Here is a 27,319-nt window from a genome sequence, read left to right as displayed (position 1 = left end):
CTGGCCTGTTGCCTGCTCCACAGGCAATATCTCTCTATCCACTCCGAGAAGTGGGCCCACATACAAGCCCGCATCTCTGGAGGCGCTAACAATATGGCTGAACTTTTCAAAATGTGTAAGGAACTCGCCAATCCATCCAGTATCCACCTCTTTTCCTCCTTCACAGGCTCTCTGCACCCCTCTGGCCTCCCACTTCTCATCGAAAACTCTGGACATCCTGTCCTCACTCTCCTCCATCCCCACCTTCAACTCCACTCTAGCTTGCCAGCCTCTATTGCCTCCCCTCTCCCGAACTTTCCTCCCTCCTACCCACAACATCAGATGAGGTCTCTAAAGTTGGCTCTTTTCCCCTTTTCTTCAAGCACTCCCTTGTGAACCCTCTCCTAGAAAAGCAGTCTGCTGACCCCTCCTGCCCAGCGTACTATCATCCTATCGCCACTACCCCCTTCCTGGCTAAAACCTTGGAGAAGTTGGTTCTCCCACAACTAAACCTCCACACTGAACTTGTTTGTTGCATCCATGACCACCAATCTGGATTCCGAGTGTCCAGAGGCATGGAAATTGCTCTCCTGAACACCATGCTCACAAATCTTGACTCCAACTCTCCCACTGTTTTCATTCTCCTCGATCTCTTCTCTGCCTTTGACACGGTCAACCACACTATCCTCATAAAACGTCTCTACAACACCCTCAGCATCACAGATCGGGCACTGGATTGTCTGACCTCTTTCCTAACTGACGGCCCATCCAAGCTACAACTGGGCCCATTCTCCTCAACCACCTCACTCTCTACCTGCGGCGTCCCCCAGGGCTCTATACTCGCCTTGGCTCTTCAAAATCTATCTCGCCCCTCCCGCTCACCTGATCTCCTTCTCCCCTCATTTCCAGTGTTATGCCAATGACACACAGCTTTCCTTCAAACCCCCGCCTCCTACCTCCTCTCTCTGCCCCCGATTGTCTGACTGCCAGCCAGACATGGTGTTTGGCTAATCTCTGTCCTAATGCCATTAAGACGGAGATCCTTCTCATTGGGATACCTACGCCCTGTTTACCTCCTACCCTCTTGCCACCCTCGTTGGGCCCTCTAGCCTCCCCTTCCTCTGAGGTCAAAAACCATGGGGTCATCTTTTACTCCGCTCTCTTCTTCACCCCTCACATCTTGGACCATGCCAAGAAGGTCCACTTCCAGCTACACCTCCTTCGAGGAATTCTCCCTTTCCTCACCTTTCCCCAGAAGCTCAACGTCTCCAGAGCTCTGGTCCTTTCTAGGTTGGACTACTGCAACAGCCTCTTCCTCAACCTTCCCCTTTTCTCTCTACGCCCCCTTCAGCTAATCCATAATAGGGCTGCAAGATTTATCCTTGGACTCAAGCCCAGGGACTGTTTCTCTCTCCAGCCCTAAAAACTCTCCACTGGCTCCCGGTGGCTGCAAGAATCAAATTCAAGAACATCATCCACAAGGCTTTCTGGGGCCTGGGACCACACTATCTACACCTGCCCCTCCCTAAATACCTCCCTGCTCGAGCTCTCTGCTCCTCTAACTCCAATTCTTTGCTTGGCAAACGCTTCTCCAAACAGAGAGCAGGGGGCGGGTCTCTCCCCTTGGCTGGTGCCTCTCTCTGAAACAGCCTCAGACTTCTGCCGGACCTCCTCAGAAACTTCACAAAACTCTGCTTTTCTCCAACTCTTTCCCTCTTTCCCTTCCCGGCTAATCACTCTACTGCCGCTGAGACTGGCGGTCTGGTCCTTCATGAATCTCACATATTACTAGGCCCTCTACCCAGTCGACACCAGCACCCCCCTGCCCTCAGCACTGCCCTTATGGGCCGCATGCCTAGCGGCTGTACATCCCACCCATGGGATTCCTCCACCCTAGCACTTAGCCAGTTGCCTTCTCCCGGGCTCCCACAAGCACTTGCCCTTACCCTGCTTCTCCCCCCACACCCCTCCACCCACTCCCCTTCCCTATCTTCTGCACTTCGCTTCACTGCACTTTCATGTCCAAATGCCACATGGCCCAGTAGGACCATGGCTGTATATTTACTGTTCTTGCTACTGTTACTTACTCCCCTGTTCCCTTCCCAATTAGCCTTTTGGCACCTTGAAACACTATTCAGTTGTATAGGCACCTAACAAATGCTCAATAAATATAATGAATAAAAATAGTAACGTAACAAAGTAAGTTGTTGCGTTGTCTACTTTTCAGCACCAAAAATGGGATATGGGGGCCCAACTCATTCTAAGAATCTATTCTACAGCGCCACATCCACCAACTACAAGCATCTCCTGGCCACATGTAGGCTTCTGTCTGTTTTTAAAGTGCAGAATGACAAATGTATAACCGATGGTCTGCAAGTAGGTCAGTAAATACTCATGTGCAATGCAAAGGGTAATCTATGAGTGCAGGCCCTGTCTGAATTCAAGGGACCCTCAATAGCCGAACATCTTAGCTTGCACTTTGCAAGAATGAATCTCATACATGCTAAGCCCTTCTGAAGTCGACAAATGGAATACCATTAAATTAGATGATAAAATAAAGCTTATTAAAAAAAAGGATTTTTATTTGTTGCAGTCTCACAATGATTAGTGCAGTACATACATCAACATGTTCATAGATGCCAGTACATTTGGCCAATTACATAGAACCAGCTGGTGTATGATGGCAATAACAGTTTTGAAGGTTATAACTCACACCCCCTCTCCCCCAACCTAACATAACAATGCTGGTCTAACGGAAGTACGCAAGTATGTGGTCCAACTCTCCTCTAGGAGTCACCTCTGCATCGGCCATCTAGAGAACCAGGAAGTTACGAAGCAGGTTGGGCCTGAAGTAGTTCTGTTCTCTACATGAGACAGAGCCACACAGTTGTCAAGCAACTGTATTTCCAAAATGTCCTTTATATGGCCTAGGATTTCTTTCTGGTAGAGCTGTGCCTTTGGACAAGACCACCACATATGGCCTAGGTCCCCCACTTGCCCACAATTCTGCCAACAAAGGGGCAACACATCATAGATGATACGATGTAATTGGTGGGGGGTCATGTACCAACGGAAGCATATTTTATATGCTGATTCTTTGATGGCCGTGCATTTGGACACTCTGTTCCAGATCTGGCTCCATTCCTCCTCGGTTATAGTGACCCCCCCCCCCCAATTTTGCTCCCATTTGGCCATGTATGTCAGGGTAACCTCAGACACAGCTTTATCTGAAAGACGGTAGAGCCTTGGAACCCCTTTCTGAGGCAGCCCTTCTCCGAGCGTTGTTTCTAGGCCTGTGAGTGATCTTGTGGCCGCTTCTCCAACCACCCTGTGTGAGGTCCAGTGTCTGATCTGTATATATTGGAACTGTTCTTTTTAGGTCAAATGGAATTTTGCCTTACAGTCTTCGAATTGGAGTGGATCGCCTGCTTGATAAAATATCTTCTAGAGTTACTGCAGCTTGGCCAGCCCAATTCGCACAGAAATTAGGGGACTACTCAGCCCAAAACTGGCATTATGTCCCATTGGGGTCTATGGTCCCAGTCCTGGCTTCAACCCTATTCCTGGTAGTGCACAATCACAATAAGCTAAGGATGATCTGGTGGTTTCAAGTAATGGGCCTAAAATGACCCAATGGGATATTAGTAGAACTTTGCTCCAGCCTTTATAATGTACAAGCGAGGACAATTGCAGCATTGGGGCTAATTGTGCACCCAACCAATGGCAGGCTATCTCGGGGAACCCCAAGCCTTTCAAGACCAGTGGGCGGAACAGGACCCTCCTGTAGACCCTAGGTTTCCTTCCACCACAAATAAATGGACAGACCTCCCTCTGCAGATTCTTTACCATTGGAACCAGGATCTGGACGAGAAGAGCACCGCCTACATATAGGAGTCTTGGCAACAGGGTCAGTTTGACCGTAGATATGCGTGCGAACCAAGAGAGTTCTTGCACAGCCCATCTCTTCAAGTCACCCATCAGTGCTTTCCATAAGGGAGGGAAGTTTGCTGGAATTAAATCCCCGTAATTCAGAGTCAATTTAATTCCAAGATATTCAATTTTGCTCCTTTCCCAGATCAGGGTGAGTCTCATACTCCAGATACTCACCATCCCTGGGCCCTCCGTGAGATGGAGTGTTTTTGACTTTCCTTAATTACTTTGGAAACCCGAGACCTCCGCAAACTCGCACAAGAGCACCACCTTTGGGGGAGAATGTGTTGTGTTGCGGAAGAACCGCATCACGTAATCTGCATATAACGCTATCTTATGCATTTCCTCGACAGTGACTCCCCCCCCCCCCTGGATTTCCCCACCCGTCCTGATCGCTGCACCAACGGTTCTGTGGCCATAGCAAAAGGTAACAGTGACAGTGCGCAACCTTGTTGTGTGCTCCTTCGCATTGGATTGGATTCGAGAGTCCCCCCATTGATCTGCAGTTTCATAGAGGGAATTTGGAAGTTGGCCAATACCATGCATGTGAAGACCAGCCCATAGCTGAACTTCTGCAGAGTTAGCCTCATGAAACCACAGTCCAGACTACAGAAGGCTCTTGTAGTCTCAAGCACAAGTATAGAAAATGTTTGGACCATCAGCTGTCTCTATACAGCCACATTCACCGCCCTTCGAATGTGGTCTTGGGTATGCCTCCCCGTAATGAAGCCTGCTTGATCTGGTTGTATGATCTTAGGTAAGACCCCCATTAGCCGTTGAGCCAAAATGTTTGCATAGAGTTTGCCATCCCCATTAAGTAACAAAATAGGACACTAACTGGTGCATTCAGTCTGGTCCTTCCCCAGTTTTAATATTGAGGTTGTTGTTGAGGTTTCATATCCCCAGAGATCAAACCTGTCTCCCTACTCCAATTGAATAGTTTTGTCAGAAGGCCAACCAGTAGGTTTCTAAACCTTTTACAACAGGCAATTCTCAAGCCATCCGGTTCTGTTTTATTTCTGGGAAGGGTGCCTTTAGCCAGTCCGAATTCTTCCTCCATAATAGGGGCCTCTAAAATATGGCTGTGTTCTGCTGTTTGGGGCAATGGCAATTTTCTCATATCTCGATTCTCCCCCATGTGTAGCTTTCCCTCAGATCTTTAATTGGATTATAAAGTTTGTCCTTTTGCTTCCTCAGTTTTGCTAGTAGGAACCGGTTAGCTTTGTCTCTCCTAATGTAATAGTATTGCTTGGTTTGGATTAGAAGCTGTGCTGATCTATCCACCAGATGGGCTTCTAATTTTGCCCTTGCCTTTATCAGACCCTGCCATGCTTTCCGGGACCCCCGGGATTTGTGAAGCCTGCTTCAGCCTCGGACACCTCACTCGCCAGAGCTACCCACAGGACTTAGCGTTCCCCCAGAAAGGCCACTGATAAACTCTCCTCTCATCATGGCCTTACTGCCATCCCAGACCATTCGCCAGTCCACAGCCCCTGTATCATTTTCTCAGAAATAATTTCGCATTGCAGTTTGCATGTGTGTTCTCAAAGCCAAGTCCCTTAATATCACATTGTTAAGTCTCCAGGGTTTACATTCTGCCAAGGGAGGCATAAATGGTTTAGCCCGTAGTAACAGGAGCATGGTCTGTCAGATATTGCACCCCAATTGCTATCTCTAGTACCTGTGGTATAAAAAGGTGTTGATACCAGAATCGTGTTTATTTGCGAGAACCCTGAGTGTGCTGCGGAATAGTGTGTGTATTCATTTTCCTGCTGTTAAAATAATCTCCATGATTTGATTAGGCCAAGTTCCCCGAGGAAGCGTGCCAGTGCCTGCCGGTGTCTACCATTATTGGGGGTGGGCAGAAGGGTCTTGTCCAGGTTCGGGTCCATAACACAATTAAAGTTACCCCCCCCCCCCCCATCGTCACCTGTTCTACACACCACCCTGCCAACTTTCACAGCAAGCCTGACAAAAAGTGTTCCTGCGTCTCATTAGGTGCGCATTTCACTACCAAGGTGATAAGCGGGCCCAACAGGACTCCCCCAAGAACCAGATAATGCCCCTCTGGGTCTTTGTGTAAATAAATGTATCGTGAAACCCATGTCCTTCGCAATCAAAATTGCCAACCCTTTCTTTTTGTTGCCACTAGAAGCAAAGACTTGTAAGGTGGAACGCTCTATGCCTCATGCGCGACTCGTCCTTGGGGAGCAGGTGTGTCTCCTGTAGCCATACCACGGAGGCCCGCAGTTCGGTCAGGCACCTCAGGATCGAGGGTCTCTTGACCGACAAATTTAAACCCTGAACATTCAGGGAAACCATGTGCATCTCAGCCACCATCTAGCCACTGCATGTTGCACACCATGGAGACCCACCGTAACCCCCACCCTAAGTGACTTTTGAAACGCTCATGCACCACCAACATACCATTAGTAATGTAAAAGTATCCCCCCCAAATCCCTCAAACTTTCAAAACCCAACAAGATATATAACATCTCCTGCCATCGGGTTCTCAATGACAACCCAGAGTTAATATGGCTGATTTCTGACATCCCGTCCACCCCCCCAATACACACCCTTGAAGGTATACCGCCCACCAAGAAACCCTGCCCAGTAACACCCATGATGCCTCCAAGAATGATGCAGGCTGTATTCTATTGTGTGGGTGGATTGGCCTCAGAGACCACAGATCCAAGGCACACATCTTTTCTTGGCAGCCCCATCAGGAGCCTCCGAAATCTGCAGTCAGGTAGGACTGTGCCCCGGGCCCTCCACAGCCCCTCCCTTTAGGATGTTGCCAACCCTTCTTCCATTCCTCTTTCCTAGGTTGTGGTGTGATGCTTGTGCCATCATCCAGGGGTTCCATGGACCGTGGTGGTTCGTCCCTCTCCATCAGTTCTGCAGCTTCTTCCTCTTTAGTGATGATGTACGATTGGCCCTGCCATTTGAAACAAACCACAGGGGAATGACCATGGATAATGAATGCCTTTAGCCTTGAGCCAGCTAGTGACCATCCGCAGTCGTGTCTGCTTATTCAGTTTCCGCTGGGCCAAATCTTGGAAGAGTGTCAGGGAGGAATCCTGGAACTGCACTGGCTCCCACTTTCGTGCCTCTCTCATGATCTTCTCTTTTGCCTAAAACAGGTGGACCCCAGTCAAGATGTCCGGGGCTAGGTTCCTACTGAACTGGTAGGAAGAGAAGACCAGGTGGGTCCTGTCCAAAACAATCTCCTGCTCAGCTGTGGTTTCCAGTAGGTGTTGAAACAGTGCTGCCACATATGCTGGCAATTCTGTGTCCGGTAGCCACTTAGGGATACCCCATATTCGAATATTGTTCCACCGGGACCTATTTTCAGCATCCTCCCGTTTGTTAAGGACCAGTTCCAACTGCCGCTCCAGGGTGCTGCCCCGTTTTTTTGCCAGCTCATCATGGTCACTCAAATTCTGGGACAAGCTCTTCCATAGTTTAGGACTTCATCACACCCTCCAGGTGTCCAGGAATTAATTTAACGCTCCACCTTCCCCCTCTTTCCGCTCCTCTGAATCGGGCCTCTATCCCACCCCAATTGCCGGTTCCATGTGTTAAAATCACGGCAAAAATGGCTGTTAACACAAAATATTGCGGCTAAAAGGCTGTGGTTTTGCCGTCGCAATCCGTGTAAAGGATGCGGGGGACACCCCTGCAACCCCAGGACCCATTATACCATTTAAGGGGAGCAGGGGACATCCCCGCAACCCACGCTCCCCTTAAATGGTATCGTGGGGTACACCTTTACCTGGTCAAACCACAGCATTTTTGCCACGATTTTGTGTACAGGCAACATTTTTGCCACGATTTTATCACTGCATACCCTATTGCTTGTGAGGTGATCAGTAGTGAGAAGGGTGCATAATGCTGCATGGTTTATGAAGTAATGACTACGGCTTTAAAACCCAAGGGGGATTTGTTAGGCTCACACTCATCTGCATGATGCTATTGCTACTTTTCATGCAGGTTGGGGAGAATACAACTAAAGCCATACTTATTGCTCAACACATTTCTATGACTATAATATATGCTATTAAACAATGTACTAGTATGAGCTAGTATGTCGCATTGTTTTTTAGATAGCGTTATTTATTTACATGTATTGAACATGTACATTATTTACATGTATTGAATCTTTTACTATTGTATTGGTTTACTGTACAGTTTGTATTAGCACCTCATCAAGAGTCATGGATTTAAAATCTGCATGACCGTCAGAGACTTTTAAAGGTGTTTTTAATAGTATTTTAAAGGTATCCGGATCTCAAGACATGACATACATACATGATGTTCGCCACTTAAACAATGCAGTAGTACTTTGTTTGCACTATGCACTGACACTTTTCTTTTTGGAACATGTTGTGTTGTTGGCTTCAAAGAGATTGAACAACCATTTAGGTCGGGCCGTGGTTATAGATGGCATTAATTTCTAGCATGAGTGAAACATATGTTGTGCACAATCATTGGTTTCAATTGGTTAAATTGCACTTTAATTAATGACGGATATACTAGGATCCAGTCATACAATTATGTTGCTTTTTTCTTGCACTATGCATTAGCACTTTATCAATATTGTATCACACTACATCATGCTACCATACACAACCATGTTGCCCACTATTTCAGGTACCATATATGGTAAATTCAATTATCAGGGGCCGACACACATAAATATGCTAATATGTGAGCACGGTCACGGCATACCAGGTACAGTAATAGTATGTTGGACCAACATTAACAAAGCACTGCGCAAATTACAGTATCACAGCATTATATATTGCATGACGACTGAATTGGAGCCAATCCTGGGTAAAGGTAAAATGTCAATTTGTGCAATGTTACAATTAGTGGTGCAAACCTAAGCACCTCCACATTGTGAATATTTAAATTTCATGCATCGGACATTCACGCACTTATTTATAAATGTTGGAGCAAATTTCACTCTTGCAGAAACTCTAACATTCATCAACCTTGAGAGAAATATGTTTCCTCTCTAAGATGGCCGACAGAAATAGTAGAAGTCTTTTAAGTCACCTCTTTACTGTTTGTTATTATGTGTATGGGTTAAATGAGCTCCCATTACAGGGCGGAGTTACTGTGAGCAAGCCACAGGAGTGTGGCGAAACGCGTCAGTTAGCCACTCAAGGCACTGGGAAGCCTTTTAAAACTGCAATTTGCTTAATAAAGTTTTTTACCTTGTACAATTTTTGTGGAGCAGTTTTGTTGTTGGTTCCCAACAATTGGAGCTTTTTCGGCAATTCGTGCCATACTTTGGTGGATTCCAATGCACATGGGAGTGCAGCTTTAAAGGACTAAGGCTTTGCGGTCTTTTCTCTTGATATATATATATATATATATTTTATGCTCACCTGGTCTCCGCGGGGGCGTTGGGGCACGGTTGGAGCCCTCCCGTGACTTGACTCCTCGAAATTGTCTCCCCCTCTAGATTGCTGCTGGGCCTGCTGCTCGAGATACTGGTGTTGCCCCTGTTGTTTTGTAATGTTGAGCTATCCGTCCTGCTTATCCTAGCAGGGGTGCGTAGAATGGACCAAGTTGCTTCACTGGTCCGTGGAAGTGTTGATCCAGACCAGCTGCGACCAATCCACTTAGTTATGACTATTGTTCGATTAGACTGTCTGTATTTTGTCTATAATAATTCTTGCAATGTCTCATTCCATCCCCATAGGTACGGAGAAGTAAATCAGAGCCGAAGAGGGTCCGGTAAGTCCCTAGAGACTGATGGAGTTTCAACAGTGACAGGTGAATTGGTCTTTATAAAGGAAACTCTACTCTCTTGTATGGCGCGGCCAAGCGTTAGATATTCGTATGAGTTCTAAAACTGTTGTGTTCTTTCTTTCCTCGCAGATGCAGGCCGGCGGAAAAAAAAAAAACATTTGTTCGGATGCTCGAAGATTTGCGGTTGCAGGATGAAGAAACCGCAGAGAAAATGAAGAGAAGAGGAGCTCCGGGTAACTGGGTGCCGGATTAGGTAAGATGAAGACTCCGGCATTGGTGGAATGCAGGTAAGATGCGTGCACAGCGATGGGGTAGCTGGATTCTGGTAAGAGGCAAGCACAGCAATGTAGCGGCTGGCAGCAGGTAAGGAGCGCCCTCAGCGATGGGGTAGCTGGATTCTGGTAAGAGGCAAGCACAGCGATGAAGCGGCTGGCAGCAGGTAAGGAGTGTCCTCAGAGATGTCTTCAGGAATGGAGCTGCAAGAATCCAGTGATGCACAGGTAAGCACAGCGGAGAGCGTTACGCTGCTGAAAGCAGAATAACGCGAAGCGAAGGCACGTTTATGGGTTGGCCTTATATAGGCTGGCTCAAGCCCCTCCCATTAACCCCACCTACTTACTCTACCTTGCCCTTCCCAGGGACTCTGGCAGGTGCCTTCCAATGCTGTTCTGCGGCCACGCCCGGCCCAGCTGCAGCTGCCATTGGCACAGAGTGTGCAAGGCACACTTTTACATGAGCCTGGCGCCAGAGGTGCCAGGACTGGGTCCAATTGGACCCAGAGGATGAGGACGGACTGGCCCCTTGTCCAGTGGCCATGATATATATAACGTATAGTTTGTTTATTATGTAATGTGGTTTGCTTCCAAGGCATTGCTATAAATAACGAATTATGAAATGCAAAGCAAAACTTTAATATCTATAACAACTTAACCTGCGAAGATGTGTTCAGTTGCTTAAATTTCACCATGTAACTGATGTGTGCGATACTGGGCAAATCATTTAATCACACTGTTTAATCTGCAGCTTTTTTTAATATACGTGCATCTAGTTAATATAAACCTTTTGCACGGCATTCAATTAAAGCATTACTTATATTAATAAAATAGTTGTTTAAATTTTCATAATACAGTCTAAAAGTTACATATAACAAGGTTTGAGTTTTAAAATTATTTAAAAAATTCCCCAAGAAAGATTTACGAACAATTAGTAAGACGCAGTGCTATTTTGCATATATAATAATAAGCGGCTGTCATAACTAAAGAGTCTCCTGAATAAATATCAGCCCAGAATTGATCAGTAACGATAAACTGGATGGAGGACACCACATCCGCTCTAGTAGCAGGTGTATCTGCAGCTCTGTAAGCGATTCACTTCAGAGCTTATGTTAATATATCACGAGATTATATATTAATGGACTATAGAGTTGCTCCATATATAATAATAGTGCAATGTAGGTATTTTGCTCCACACAGTCATTTGCCACTTGGCTTACTTATGGCAACGTATTCTGAAGTCGCTTCCATGGTGCCGCCGAGTATCAAAGACTGATGATGCTTCTTGCAATGTCCTTTTCTGTAATGTAATTTCTGTTGGTGCAATCCATATGCAAATTAGGAGATTTCCATGTATTTTGCCCCAGAGTGCCTTGGACAAAGCTCTAATAGAAGAGTGTCCTGCATCTGTAATGGTCCTTTCTTATGTGTTAAAATGCCATCTGCTGGGGGGAGATGAGGGAGGCAGTTTGCGCGAATGAGACCGTACGGAATCAGGGGCACTGCATTTGGGCGCAAAAGTAGCTAGCAGGAATGTGATGGCTCGCCCCCTCCAAGTCTTGCAATGCTGAATACGCCACAGGGTACAGCAGCTGTCTATCGTCTGCTGTTGATGTGTGGAAAGGTCAGCTTTTCTGAATAAATCTCCCTCAGACTGGATCTAGAGGTTAGAACACGCAGGAGAGTTTTAGGCCTCGCAACCTATGTAGATTTTGCACCTCTCATGTTTTACAATTTAATGACATTTTGCAGGAAAAACGTGCAAATGGATTGAGGACTCATCTCTATGTACCAATAAGGGATTGCATTGCATATATTTTAGTCCATGTCATTCTTATTTTTGGCTATTAGGTGGAACTGAAGCACCACCTTTAAACAAAACATTTGCATCAGAGTACAGCTATGAAGAAATTGCATATGAGCAGGGACGCAAACCTTATTTACCCACCCATTGACTGCCCCTGGCCATGCTAATGCCTATAGCCGTTCACACCCACATAGTGCCCCTCCCTGCCCAAAACACATCCTCTTGGGATCTGTTTGCGCTAGGTTTCTCAAGCGTTACCATCAAATGCTGTGCTCTAAGTGCCTGTCAGTGTTGTTTCAAAGCAATCTTCGGAGAGTTAATGACTTAATTGGAGCTGTAAATATGCTACTAGTCTAATAAACATGTCTTAACCAGGTTTGCAATGAGCCACTCAATTTATAAGCACTATGCGTGTCCTTCACTGAAGTCCTACTAAAAACAAGCCCTGGCAAAGCCAACACTTTTGGGCATTTGCCAGGCACTGCTTCTATACGCCCAGGTACCTGCACCATTTTGCAGCTGCATCCATCGATGGCCAGTTAATACCATTACGGCACTGCCTACACAAAAGCCAAAACTGTTGGCACTGCCAATGCCTATAATTTACAGGATTTTTATTTACTAGTGTACATCACAGGGATTAAAAAGGACTACTCATGCCAACGTGCAAAGTGATGTGAAATGTAAACCAGGCCTGGGGGAGCAACTTACATCTGGCAAGGGACAGCTTAATATCCCTGAAAAGCTCTCCTACTACTTTCAAAACCAAGACACACTCCAAAGGAGTCTGTAATAGCTTCTGGGTTTAGTCGCTCTGGCACCAGAATGCAGCTTGCTGTTATGCATGATGAGATTAAATCTGCAGTTATGTTCTTGAATATATACCACACACAGCTGCCATTTGCCTGCTGTACAGGTGCTTTGGTGAATCTTTAAGACGGTGGGTGGGCAAGGTTAATGAGACTGATGCTAAAATGGATTTCTGAACTCTGACTTGGTGGGCAGAGGTTCAGAAGGCCAGCCTAGTTTGTTGGAACAGGGTAACCTTCTGGACAAGCCAGGCCCATCAAGGTAGCATTGGCTGCGGTCAAGACTAGGTCTCAGGAGGGGTGAGGGTGACTGAAAGACCTCAATGAGCCCACAAAGTAAAGGACACTTAAAAATCACTCCCATTCAGGTGTGTATATATATTAAAAATACATGTATTCAAGGCCTTTGAGTTTCGTGCTTAGTTATTAACAGTAACACTTTTAAACCAACACAATCATACTAGAATACATATATACAAAACCAAGGGGCCTAAAGGGTTAATGCACGAAATGGGTCCACAACCTAGAAAAGGGAAGGAAGCAGGTAGTGCAATGAGTCTTTAGGCAGTTCTGCAGTAATCACAATCCTAACTGAAAGGCAGTCCAGTCCCTAAGAAGAGGGGAGCCTATTGCTCAAATGTACTTGCAATGCTGCGCACGCAGTAATGCAGATGGGCAAAACCGGGGTCTCTTGTAAAGTCTGTAGCAGCTCAGGAAGGTGGGTGAGGTGATGCAGAATAGGTTCCCACTATTTGTGGATGGTCTCCCCGAGAGGGCACACCAGGTTCCAGGAGTTGGGAATAGTTTGATAGCTCAGGCTATCTGTGGAAAGGAGAAGGGCCCTCAGGGGCCACTCATGCCTAAAAATGGATGATGCGCTATGGGCCACCAGTAAGGGCTGCAATTACTCAGCGACCCCTGGTGCACTCCGGACTAAACTTCGGTTGCAGTTTCAAATACAGCAATCTTGTGTCTCTGTGGCTTTCAGCAATGAAGTTACAGCGTTCATTCCCAAACGGGACAGTGGCTATTTTCTCCACTCCTGGTGGATGGATCAGGCCAGTTTCACTGTAGCAGGCTTCTAGGGCACAGAGGGTCACAGCTGCAATGCACTTGCAAAGTTCATCACCATGGCTAGGCGACACAGTAACTGCACGTACTCTGGTTCGGGTGCTCTCTCTTTACTCCAGACCTGGGAACGCCAAGTGTATGAAATTCAGTGAGAGAGTGTAGTGCACAAAGAGCATGCAATGTACCAAGTTTCAAGGGCCTCCTCGAAACAGGCAGTATCAGAGCAAAGGTCCTCTGCAAGCTGGTCAGCCCACTGGATGGCCCAGGGACACTTCCGAGAAGGCTTCCTTCAGGGTTTGATGAAGGTGCAAGAAAAGTTAGTCTCACTATTCCAATGGATTGAAGCGCCTTCGCAGACCTTCTAATTCGATGAGATGCAGAGAGGTCCAGCGGGACGACAGCGGGTTCAGGGTGCCAAACCTTCCAGCGGGTCACAGGCTGTTCCTCGACTCTGCTTCTTAGTTTCAGGATACTTGGATCCTATCCTTCGCTCAGTGAGAACTCGATATCGACATGGTATGGGTGTTAGGAGCCTTCTCTTATCCAGAATCCCCTTTTCGCCAAAATGAAGAGGACCCAATCTGCTCACATACAGGCACATCATACGTGGACCAATCATGGACCACGGTGGTCCCAGGCATTCACAGCACACCAGACTCTCTGGCACCCAGGATGTGTATTGGAACCAGACAGTCCAACCCACATCCTGGAAGCACACACACAATGCATGCAGAAGCCTGCGAAAGCTTGCCGTTTAGCGGGAAAATGTATGCTCAAATAAGGACTGACCCGGGTTGGCTTGACCAGGGGAAGGTGAAGGGGCAAGATGGCCAGAGGACAGGACAAAGAACCTTATGGTATGGCCATTTTGGAGCCAGGCCATCTATTTTTTATTTTCAAATTTGTTTATTGGCATTTTAATTATGGGTACATATTTCAAGGTGACCGATTGGTCAGCGACATTCAGCCTTTATGGTTAAACAACAATTTTTACATAACAAGAACATAAAAAACATTAGAACTTTAACTATCTCCGATTCAAGGGTGGTTGATGACTGATGGGGTTGTAGGCGGGAAGGGAGCGGCCGGGCAACATGGGCGCGGGTATGAACCTTCCGAGAATGTTGATGTTGGAAGGGCCTGGTTTCGAATTTCTTGGGCAATCTTTCAGGTCTTGTGCTAGGGCCGGTGGGTGGTTCAGGGGGGCTTATCGTCCGAGGAGTGAAACAGCCTAGACATGGTGTCTTTCCAAGCAGCGAGGGCCATGCTTGACTCGTCCGTGGATCTAGCCACGCTGTCCTCCCAAGCTTTTGTTTCGGCGGTCGCCCATCTTTCAAAGTCTTTGCGCCATGCCCTTTGATTTGGTCCTGCCGGCCTTTTCCATGCCATGGCGATGGTCCTTTTGGCTGTTATGCACAGTAAGTCCATCAGCTTGACCGCATATTTGAGTTTGGCCAGTCTGGGGTAGCAGCCTAGGAGGCATTCCGCTGGGGTCCATTTATATCTGGTGACTTCTGCCTCTTCGCAGGTTTTTTTAACCGCCGACCATAGACCGCGGGTTTTGGTGCAGTTCCATAGCATATGGATTAGATCTGCCCCCTCAGTCCCACACCAAGTGCACTGTGTCTGGTCGGTTTTGTTGAATTGAGCAATCCTGCTCGGGGTTAAGTAGGTGCGGTAGAGTACATTTAATTGGATTAGCCGAAATCTCTGGTTTCTAGAGACCTCTTTCGGAAAGGCCAGTGGGAGCCAGGCCATCTATTAGTGCCAAACACAGTAAACACGGTTTACCTGGCAGGAAGGGGTTAAAAATACATGAAAAGACCAGCCCTGTCCAAGGCACATCTGCGCTGCTCCTAAAAATCCCCTCGAGAGTATATAGGGCCTTTAGAAATGACAGGAAGACCCAAGTGCACTATACTGGAAGGGGAAGGTACATTGTGCACTTGCAACATGTTGCAGAAAAGTTGCAACATTGACAAGGACTAAGGGAAACAAAGTCTCCCAGTACTGACTGTCTTTAAGGGCATGTCAGTTTCCCCATGAAAAGTGAGCCAAAGCCCAGAGGAGTGCAGCTGAAGGCAAGTCAGACTAAGATCTATAACGGCAGCAAAAAGTTGAGGGGTACACAACTGGAGGGAAAATGACACATGAATCTTTCCTGACAACTGATATTACAAGGCTCCTCGCAACACCCAGTGTTGAGGGCCACCGTAATGGGCACTGTTAAGGCTCCTTCTGTCCTCCTATTTGCACAAGCGATCCACTTTCGAGCTGTAGAAGGTATGCATTTAGGCAAATGAGAAGTCGTGCTCTGCTAATGCAGGACTGCACAAGCTTTACACTAAAAAATCTAAGGTTATCTAAATAGGGATATATATTCATAATTTGCAGACATTTTACTGTTTGGGTCAGTGTTGCGACAAATTAAATGAACTCCAAGCCCACTCTACATTACATGCTCAGAAGGGTTTAATGCTTCTCTCTCACAGATATGCTTGTCAAATATAAAAGTCAGTAGCCATTATTATGTTCCCAAAATGCTCTTTGATTTTATGCAAACCAACCAGGAACCCTCATAGTGCTATTTACCCCACTCCCCACTGTGAAATGTTTGTTTACTGAGTGGGCGAATGTTTTATTTACAGACAGCGATTTATTTATGAACCGAGCCATAGAGATGTCTTTATAGTATGCAAATGTATAAAAACGAGACCATGCTGTGGTACATGATTGCAGGGTCTTATTACATCTTTCCTCCTTACTAAGCCCCCCTCAGTTTTGCACCCCACCTAAAGCACTCACCGTAATCAAGACTGCATGCACCAGTGGTGGAGACAATGTGGTGGGTGGAATGGGAGCAGTAGTCTCCCTTAGACCCAAACGCCATGCCTGGTGTACCCTACACCCACCTGTCGCCTGCTGGGTAGGCCTGGAAGTAAAGAACTGTCTTTAAAAAGAAAAAGGTGCACATTTGTGAGCTGCGCCTGTCCTATGGCAGATACTGCCGCTCACTGGTTGCTAGATAACCACGCTGCAGCCCGCTCTGGCACCTGATTTATTCCAAAGTGCTACAATTGCAAGTTAGAACAAATGGTAAGCATTTGTATGCGTGTTTATTTTTATGTATGGCAAGGTGACTGTGCAAGATTTTTAATGTGTGTGCAGTGAAAGATTTTGATGGTCTGTGTGTGCGAGTCTCTGTGCAAACGTTTTGCGTTCATGTGCTTGGCGGCAAAGGGCTGAATCATGAAAGTCATTTATAGTAACAATGATGGCTTATTTTGTTTGTGAATTATCCAAGGTGCTTTATTGAGAATGTTGGTATAGATTGTGGTCCCAGCTTCATAAAAATCATTTACACTAGGAATGCTGACCTATATTATGGCTTCATAAAGTAATTTGCAGTGGCAATGCAGGTCTATATAATGTGGGTGCAGCTGCATGAAAGTGATTTACAATGCGCGTATAGGTTATGCACATGGACATGATTAAATTCTTGTAAAATTCTCCTGTGTACCGTTAGTGACATAGTGGCACTGAAGCGTTAAAATGCAGATGGAAAGACTGAAAGGTAAAAAAATGAAAAGCTTTAAGGAATAGACTAAAAGAAACGTTTAAAAGGTCAAAATCTTCACTCTGACGATATGTGGGGACTTTCAGTAGGCCCAAAGAAACATATCGCAGGTAAAAAAAATCCTGCAACGCCAAACAGCCTCTGCGTTGGCAAGCACGATGGATAATGCAAAGCGCTTTGAATGTTAAACGTCAAAGGGTTCCATGTGTTAATATCCCCGCAAAAATATCGCCATACAAAAATACTGCCATATTTTTGCAGCGATATTAAGCCATGGAACCTGCGGGGGGACACCCCTGCAAACACCATCATTTTTTTTAATGGAGTGGGGGGGGACCCCCACGACCCCTGGTCCCAATACCCCCATAAATTATCCCCACTAATAATATCGCCTATGGCCTTACCCCACGACCATATTATATATGGCGATATTATTGGTGGGGATAATATTACCCGATACCCGTCAAAATGCAAGAAAGCACAGCTGATCCCCTGAAGTTTTGCTTCGTGTGAACAAAGCATTACAATAGGGACGATTCGAGGCTGTTAGCCCAGGCCCAGGGGTTCCTGGGGAAGGACTATTGTCCAGTTAGGGGTGTAAATGGGGCCGACAATCAAATGGGAGGGAAACATGACATTTTCTTTCACTGCGAAACAGTTAAAAACCTACACACGGTTATAGGCTGTTACTGTGATCTTTTAGTCAGGATGGGTGGAATAAAGCTACAATTTTTGCCCGTCATGTTTCTAAAATGATTTCTATAATGCCACGTTAGCGTTTTATGCAATTTGCGTACTTATGCATTGCTATAAAACTATTATTTAATCTTTTGTAATCCAAACCTTACCAGATAATAATTAACAAAAGATGGTAAGATATGTGGCCAAGTGCTTAAATCTTTAACTAGGCCCAAAACTCGGTTTGGCCACTTAAGCAAAGTGCGTGATCCAGGGTGAATCATGTATTCTCACTGTGCCTTATCTGCAAACATTGGGAGTCCAGAGAAATAAAGACGCCCAGATTTAGGGGGTCATTTTCCAATCTTCCAGAGTGGTATACAGAGTTTAAACCACATGTAAAAGATGTACATATATGTATTTTGCTCGTGTGCCACTCCAGGCGACTGTCAAGGTTTTGACAGGTGTGGGTGGGTACACCAAACAAAACATATGTGGCCTCCACCCGAAGGCAGCATTTGACTCAGATGATGGCAGATATGCATTAGAGTACTATGGAATCTGCCAGCTTTTAGAAACTCGTAAAAGCCGGCAGATTCCATAGGAATTCATAGAGAGGCCTCATAGCATGCACATACATGACAGGAGGCATTTACGAAATTCAAAGAATCTACTGAAACTAGGGTTTGCTTGATTTTCCATGCATTTGAGCTTTGTGGTGCCAGCAGTCAAAAATTGCATAGGGGTAGGGGGACTGCTAACGGGCCCGCGTTAGGGAGAGCGGTCCTCTCCATGCAACGAGAGGGAAGAAAATGACCCCGGTCCAACCAAGGAGTAGGTGTGGCATGTGGCCCTCAGTCAAATCTGCAGAGCTCCTTTCGGAGGATAAGGTTTGAAGCCAAGGTACACATCTAAAAGTCTACAGAGCAACTCATTAGGATGATCAGGTATGGCGGTAAGTTGTACACTGCATGGTTTCATTTATGCAGCCAACCTATATCCCTGAGCACGTTTCATTGGGGATTGTGACAGCTTATCCATGCCTTTTCTCCTTAAGCACACCATTTTAGACATAGTTTAGTTATCCATAAACTATTAGTTGTCTTTCCTTCAAAGCCTGCCAACTTTTACACATCACCATTATGGTGCCGAAACGGAGCAAAATAAGTCTGTGATTGATGGCCGTTTTGGGAGCGGGGGGGTCACCGGGCTGGTGACTGCATTAGACTGGCAGAATCAAATTTCAAGCAAAGGACTTAAAATGACCACATTATATGGCGTGTGTGGTTGGAATCACTTAATGTAATTTTTCAACGTGACAGGGTCCCAAGGCCCAAGTTCCGAAAAAGTGAGTGAAATAAGAGTGGAAATTAGAGTGGAACAGGGTTATGTGGGGGGGGGGGGACAAATAGAATGCAAAGCGATATAAATATGGAGACACAAAGAGCAAGACACACTTAGAAAGTGAAATAGAGAACTATGTGACAGGGCTGTCAAACGGAGAATTGTATAGAACTGGCTCAGGGAGACCCAGTAGGGCCCCGGCACGAGAGCAATTTTTGGACCTTCCTGGGAGTGAGCCCCAGCCCACTTCAAGTCTAGATTACTGAGTGCCTGGCCTTCTCCCCCCACCCATTTAAAGCACTTTTCAAAATATACATATATACTCGGGGCAAGTACTGGTTAAGTACTGCTTGGCTGCGAGTCCCCCTGCGGTTTCTGTTTCCTGGATTTGTTCGTGCTTGTGTTGCTATTGTTGAAGTGCCTGAAGTGGCTGCCGTACTAAGCTACGTGTGCTCTTTAGGAAACCTCCGCCTCCAAGTGTCCTCGTTCTGAACAGCCCATATATTTGAAAATGGCGTGCGGGCAAGTACTGGTTAAGTACTGCTTGACTGCGAGTCCCCCTGCGCTTTTCTGTTTCCTGGATTTGTTCGTGCTCGTGTTGCTATTGTTGAAGTGGCTGCCGTACTAAGCTACGTGTACTCTTTAAGAAGGTGACTGTTTGGACTCTGTTTGGACTTTGCTGTGCATTCTCCTGATTTCTATTTTGCGTTTCTTCTTCCTAGAGCTCCGCCTCCAAGTGTCCTCATTCTGAACAGCCCATATATTTGAAAATCACGCGCACTTGCGCGCACTCAGGGCAAGTACTGGTTAAGTACTGCTTGGCTGCTTTTTTTTTTTCTTTTTCATCTTAACTGTCCCTGCCTTTTCTCTGCCATACTTTGATTCTACAAATTGCTATTGCTACTGCCTGCCATTTTGGATGGTTTGTGTGTAGAGACAATTATTTATTTACATTCAGTATTTTATTTTTTTCTTCATATTGATTTGTACTCTGAGATCTGTCCTCATCTCCAGGCATTCCATTGTGGCACGCGCCTTAATGGCATACTCTTTAAAAACAGGCATGCCCGTAATTTATCAGCCAAATGGCATAACCATGCTGCATGCCCGTGCCTCATGTTCCTCTTACAAATCATGTTCGTCCTACAAATCCATTACTTTGTCACCTGTGCCTATGACTCCTATCGCAAAGAGTGCAACCGCACCGACATTGCTTCCTTTAAATGTTGCCCCCCACACCAAAAGTGTTTTTTCCAGACAGTCCGGTAGCTTACATCGCACCGGAACCCCATTCAAAATTTTCCGCATGGCCTCTTTCCGATAACATGCTCCATACCCCCCTACCGCGTCTCTCTCGCCCAAGGCAAGGGTTCACCAACGCTGCTGTACCCCAAACTTCCTCCTCCTGCTCTGACCCTGATCTTTCTCTTTACGCGAGCCAGTGTGAGTCGTCCACCTCCATGATCATCGGCTCACATGGCGTCACAAATCCCTGCAGGTTCAGCGTCCTCCCCAAGTTCCTAAACTGTATCCTTCGTGTATCCCACACCAAGGAGGCGCGTGTCCCAGCCCCATTTGCCAATAACACAAAAAAGGAGGTAGAGAGGGACGAAAAGGCCTGCATTCAACCACCCTCAATAAGGTCAACAACCTTTAGTAATTAACATTAAGGTCAAACGGGCATCTTGATTCTATTTCACACAGGTAACCTCTGGACCAACAATTAGCAGGCAGTGTCAACAATCTAAAAAAATATATGAATTTTATGGATATACAAAAGTCTTTCAAAAAATTGCCCCCATTTGCTCCTATTGCCCCAAGTCCTCTGTCCCCATCCTCCATTCCTACGCTTGACATCACTTTAGCCACCATGCAATTGAATATGGTGATCCTGTCTAAACTATATGATGGACGTGACGCTAAAATTGAGGCGCAATCCACCAAAACCCAACAAGTGCTATCTTTTCTTGAGCTGTTGTCACGGCACTTCAGATTAAGCCCCTCACTTCAGATTAAGCCCCTCAAAGTCCCCAAATTCGGATGTTGTACCAGTAGATGACGTCTCAATCATCACCATTGGATCGACCAGGTCACCACACCTTCGACCTGCCTCCACTCTTCCAACGTTTGCTAATATCACTACAGAAGCACAGAGTGCCTTGGCTCTCGGGCTCCCACCTCCACGTGACTCATGGCTGAGCATCCCCGCCACCAGGGGAGTTGCTAGGTCTGGAAAGGACCCGGGGCTAAGCTGATGTCAGTACTGTTGGGACTGGGGGCTAGCTAGTCTTTTGGCTGTAGATCCTGAGATTCTATCCGGGGCTACAACCAAAAGATCAGGGGCTATAGCCCCCTTAGCCCCCCCTAGCAACGCCCCTGCCCGCCACGCCAGTTGACGATCCCACCCCATCATCTACTGTCCCTCCGCCAGCTGTGGTGCCAATTGGGGTGGAGACTGTGCCTACTTTATCACTGGCTTGTATAAAGAAAAAACGACTTCCCAGATGCTCTGGCCGTTTGTCCAAGCAAATTCAAAATCGTCACAGTCTGAGATTCCCAAAACAAACCTTGAAATCTTTCTTTACCACCTTAAACTCTAATGCGGATAAAGGTCCAATGGTGAAAGTAGCCGTTTGTCCACCTCCTTGCACCCCTGATCACCTCGTCGCCCGGCCATACAACAGCCCACTCCTTTGCCACAAGTTCTGACTGTGCCTTTGCTACCTTTTTCGGTAGCCCCCTCAGAGGAGATCTCGATCACTGTGCCTCCCAGTCAGGCTCTTCAGGCACATGCCCCTGTGCCACCATCTTTGGTGGCGCTTCCAGCGACTTTACTCCCCTCCATCCACATCCTACCCAGCCCTTGATGATCTTATTCGTGAACTGGATCTTGTGAATGTGTAGAGAGACTCTGAGAATGCGCAGAGAGCACCAGAGCCTGCCAACAATGTATTTCCACTGGTGCCCAAATTGAATACTGCGGCCCGCCAAGTCACAACAAATCCAAATGAGGCTGGTGACCTCACCATTGTCCAAATACACAAGGCCGTAGATTCCCATTTAGCGTCACATCCAAGGGCCCGGCATTGAAATCTGCTCCAAAAACTCAAGAACAGAACTGTAACTTGCTCCAATGGCTCCTTCCGAGTGTGACTGTTCCAAATGTCACTGCCCTTCATCATCCCCCTTGCCTAACACTGTTGACTATACTGTGCCTTCGCAGCACATGGATTCTGTTTCTCTTCCAGGCAATTCTACTGAGCCCATTGCTAACTCAAGTCAAAAAGATGATTTTACATTGAAAGCCAGACAGAGCATTTGACACCCGGAAATGCCATTCTCTTATTCTAAAATGTGGTGGAGGCAATTTTGACACCTATGATTTGAATAGATGCAGGGTGTTGAACATCTTTTCAGAAATAGTGGAGCTTGAAGATATCTGCTCTGGTGACATTGAACAGATCGAGTTTGTCTCCGAGTTTACTTGTTCAGTCGTACGTTTGTGGATTCCATCTGGGATTGTGTTGAATACTGTTTGGAAAGCAAAAATGCAGTTGTTTAACATGGGATTCCTTTTAGCGCAAGATCCGGCGCGTATGCATGAAGGAAACGATGTAAAGCAATTAATATCAATTACACACAATCATGAAATAACAGCGAGAAGCTCTCAGCCTGATCATCGCTACATGTCATAACCATCAGTAACTCAAATAGAATCTCCCTGCACTATTATAAACTGGAATACACATGGTCATTCTCATTGGCAAACCTAGCTTCCCCAAAGTGTATGATATTATAGCATTGCAGGAAACCTGGCTTCTACGCTTACCAGCATGGAATAATTATGAGATTGTACTGTTACTAGCTATTGCAGGCATGAAGGGTCGCCCCTCCTCAGGCCTTATGGTGGGAGTCAATATGTCAAAGGGTTTTTCGGTTTAATCTTGGGATTCAGTCTCGGCATATTTACAACTTGTGAAAATCTCATGCCCAACTCACATATTGGCTTTGATCAACATATCCTCTTGGGCTAACAGATACTGCTTTTTATAGTGGTGTGTCCAGACTGCTTGATCTTATAACTATCACTCCGGGCATCACGGATACCATCATTGTTGGAGACCTCAACCTTAACTGTTTACATCCTAAAGGCAAAAATACCATTGCCAAAGTTAAGCGTTGGTCCACATTCATGCTGGAACGAAACTTTCATATGACCAATGGTTCGATACAGGGTGACATCCCAGCTCACCCGACGTGGCAAAGAGAAACCATATCTAGCACCATTGACTATATGTATACTCATCACAGCTTGAATGGCAACATACAATCCTTTGAAGTAATTCCCCAAATATACAGTGATCATCATCTATTAGTATTAACAATAAACTGGGTTTCTGCACCATTAGTTCAGACCTTTTTTCGGCAAAACCTAATTGTCAACAATGCCAAGTCCTGTTTTCGCTGGTCTGAGTCAAACCTTTTAGCCTTTTCCAAACTGGTCATTTGCAATAATAATTCTTATAATCCAACGCAGTATACAAATTTGTTGTTCACATTTAAAAACCCAATAAAAACGGCTAATCTTCGAGGATCTTTCCACAAACACTCATTCAATGCCCTGGTTAAAGCCAGGAAGTCCGAATATCAGCGTGAAAAAAGACTAATTTGTAAATCCAATTTGCCCTCTCGTAATCAACAACTGAAATCAGCTAAATGCAAATATCGTAACTGGATGCGGCAACATCAAGCTCATATCCTGCAGCATGACAGTGAACATATGCTTATTAATAGCTAATAAAAACATCGCAGAAACATGGGCCGTCTTTAACCGGTGTGTCCATCAGACCCAACCTTGTATGCAAATCCTTAGTGTCGCTGAGGCACAGTGGATCCACAGCACTACACCCTCCTGTACGCGGACCCCAATTTTTCCAACCCTGTCATCAGACAAGAGGGTCAGGGCAAATGGTTTCTAGAATGCTCTTCGCCCATTCTTGAGGGATACATTAAACACATCAGTCCCTCACGAGCCATGGGTCCGGACTGCCTTAGCAACTTTATGTTTAAGTCCAATCCTTCTATGTGGGCTAACATTCTAAATGATTTATTCCAGCAAATCACCACATCACGCTGTATTCCCACCTCGTGGAAACGCTCCATAATAGTTCCAATTCACAAAAAAGGTGATCGGACTCATCCATCCAACTACAGGCCTATTGCCTTGCTAGATGTGCCTGGCAAGCTTTTTGCTAAACTCATTCTTTGCGATTTTAACAACTGGACACGAACCACCCTCAAAAGAGATCCTTTTCAGACGGGTTTCTTAGCAGGTTTGGGCACGAACATCAATTTGCTCTGCCTTAACGCGGTCAAATTCCAAGCGCAGAAGTCTAAGCAGGCAATCTATTTTTCCTTTGTAGACCTCCACACAGCCTTTGGCGCTACCTCTCGCCCTCTGCTATTCTCCAAACTGATAAGAGAAAAGTGTCCTCAGACATTACAGCATATCATTCAAGCATTACATTATGATACATCAGTTCGTATCAGATTGAATTTAGAAGGGTTGCTGTCCTCGACAATCCCAACTGCCCGTGGCCTCAAACAAGGCTGCCTACTCGCATCGTCCATCTTTAATTATTTCATGCATGACGTACGCCAGGTATTTAAGGCAATACCATCAGACTCTCCCAAATTAAATAATATTCAAATCCAGACTCTTATGTATGCTGATGATCTGGTACTACTTTCAAAAACCCCAAGTGGTCTTCAAAACCTCCTCAATGCCTTTAATAGTTACATAGAAAAAAATGAATTGCGCTTCAATACCTCTAAAACTCAAATTGTCATCTATAGACCAAATCATTACACAAGACATACATCATCATGGACAATTAATCAAATTCCTTTGGTAACAGTTCCAAACTATGTCTACCTGGGAATGATATTTGATGGTGATGCCTCAGTTTCTGGCCATCTAGATGTTGTAAAACAAAGACCGAATACAACCACCTCCCAGGCCAAGATCATCATACACCGTTATGGTGCCTTCACCCTAAAGCCAGCAATTTTATACTGGAAACAAAAACCGATTCCATGTATTTTATATGGTCTTGAATCCCAATCACCTTGGTCGACAAAAATCCTAAATAATTTGGAAGGCAATGCTCCAGCTTCCGCAATGCATCCCAGTAGTTTATTTGTGCTATGAGCTAGGTTTAACTTCCTTACACGCACAATATTCTTGGAAGGTTTGCGCGTTGCTTCGCAAATGTTTGTTGTCAACTAATAAATAACATCTTAAAAATTTTCTCTCACTACGTATTTAAAACCAACCATACTTTCATCAAATGTTTGAGAGCTGCTTATACCATCTTAGCTCAAGCGGAAGTAACCTTTGAAACGCTGCTCACAAACCCTGACAAAGGTAAGAATCTAATCTATCGTTACGACTGGATTAAGACCAGAGACAAATGTTTAAAGTACAAATCGGCCATCCCTGACAAATTTAAACACAAAGGTTTAGGTTCCGTAGAACCGTATCTTCTTAAATTTCCATGTAAAAAAAATACGCTCTGGAATCCTCAGGATGCGCCTTAATTTGTGGCACACCCGTGAACTGCTTGCTCAACGTAACCATATTTCATCAGATCTAGCTTATTGTCGATTCTGTCAAGACACAAAAGTCATGGAAACCCTAGAACATATTATATCTTTGTGTCCAGCTCTAATCAGTGAGCGTCTGCAATTCTTTTCACTCCACTGCAACCATCTCGGGACACTAGATCAAGAACAAAGATGGTCTTTTATATTATGCACTACGAATATTTCTCTTCAAATTGCAATTTTTGATATGCGGTGAACCTAACCTTCTGAATTTTCAATGTCATGTTATATTTTGCATTAGTGATTTTGTTCTCTTGAATTCCATACCTTTGTCACATATTAACTGTTCTGAATTGTAATGTGTTAATTTATTTATTTTGTATTCCCATTTGTTTCTTAAATTGTAAAGTTTTGTATTGAAAAGTTGATTTAATTCAACTGTTTCAATAAAAAAATATATATACATATTCTTACAAGTGGACACGTTTGTTTGTTTATTTATTTTGTTTCCACTCTTCAGCCTTGACCTTAACTGGGCATGCCCTCTCTGAATTGGTACCTTATTTGCCACCAGAAGTGAATTCTCGTTACACCCCGCCCTGCAGTCACCTGGCACAACAAAGGACACGCAAATCTTTTATTCCCACAATGCCACATGCGCACACTATACATTATGTGAAAGGACTCTTACACCGAAGCATAATAACACTGACATGTCGGGGGCATACACGCACTAAAGACGAGCCAGCTCACGTGCACTCACAAGGCGCCGCTCGCACAGTCGTCAGGCAGTCACCACCCACGCGGCTTCGCGCATCCTTTATCTTCGGCACTTTTGCTTCTGTACTTCCTCGTTCTGTACTCCCCTCCCCCTCGACACTCAGCCTCTCTTCACTTTACCAAATCAAGCAACCGGGCCACTTCCTCCTCACCGGGGAACGATGGAGGCTCCCCAGTCTGGGAATGTCGTGCCCACAGCGCACCGAAGCCCCGAGAAGGAGCTGGGATACGTAAGTCTGCAGAGCGCGATATGCAGCACGATAAACTCTGCGGTGGAGTTGAGGGATTTTCAAGGAGCGCCTGCTTCCCTGATGTTGAACGGCTGAATGGGGCGTGGCGGGAAAGGGGGAGGGTCGAGGCTCTAGCGTCCACGATTCAAAGTTGCAGCGGGTACTCTGTCTGGAGGGAGACACTCAAAGGCTCGCCTATGGGCCTGTTCGGCTGTTCCTTAGCATTGGCGCGCATAGAGAATGCTGTTAGGTCATTTGTTTCTATTTCAGGGTGCTTTACATCAAGCAGAATAATAATGGTTCTTTGCGTAGAAGCCGAGCAAGGGAGGCAGCCCTTGCTCACCTGTTTTGTTATCAGCAATCTGCAGTTCAGTCAGCGGCTGTCTGTAAAACCAGGCACCCGGAGTTCTATATAGCGCTTTAAGCACGCCACTTGTTTCCCGTGGGCCACGAGTGAGAAGGCCACCCAGTCC

The 27,319-nt window shown here is 45.8% G+C and overlaps 1 protein-coding gene and 1 long non-coding RNA gene across 4 annotated transcripts in view; one reads left to right on the top strand and one right to left on the bottom strand.

The window, feature by feature from the left end:
- LOC138582345 (uncharacterized) overlaps nucleotides 1-26,942 on the bottom strand; it is a 107,818-nt gene extending 80,876 nt beyond the window's left edge. Inside the window, exon 1 of the long non-coding RNA XR_011305011.1 lies at nucleotides 26,769-26,942. This is a non-coding gene — a long non-coding RNA (uncharacterized lncRNA). The remainder of the gene's footprint in view (nucleotides 1-26,768) is intronic.
- Nucleotides 1-27,319, top strand: part of ARHGAP9 (Rho GTPase activating protein 9) — a 1,031,694-nt gene that overhangs the window by 437,130 nt on the left and 567,245 nt on the right. Inside the window, exon 1 of one of the 3 annotated variants that reach the window (XM_069653587.1) lies at nucleotides 26,653-26,846. The exons of the other annotated variants lie outside the window; for them this stretch is intronic. Within the exon in view, the coding sequence (XP_069509688.1) occupies nucleotides 26,778-26,846 (69 nt within the window). The 5' untranslated portion in view covers nucleotides 26,653-26,777. Of the gene's footprint in view, nucleotides 1-26,652; nucleotides 26,847-27,319 lie in introns of those variants that run through there. 3 annotated transcript variants of the gene reach the window in all.

Source organism: Ambystoma mexicanum, chromosome 3q (genome assembly GCF_040938575.1).
Source record: "Ambystoma mexicanum isolate Mex_15411 chromosome 3q, UKY_AmexF1_1, whole genome shotgun sequence".
NCBI classification, from domain to species: Eukaryota; Metazoa; Chordata; class Amphibia; order Caudata; family Ambystomatidae; genus Ambystoma; species Ambystoma mexicanum.
The sequence above is the reverse complement of the archived record's forward strand: the minus strand, read 5'-3'. Positions and strand labels throughout refer to the sequence as shown.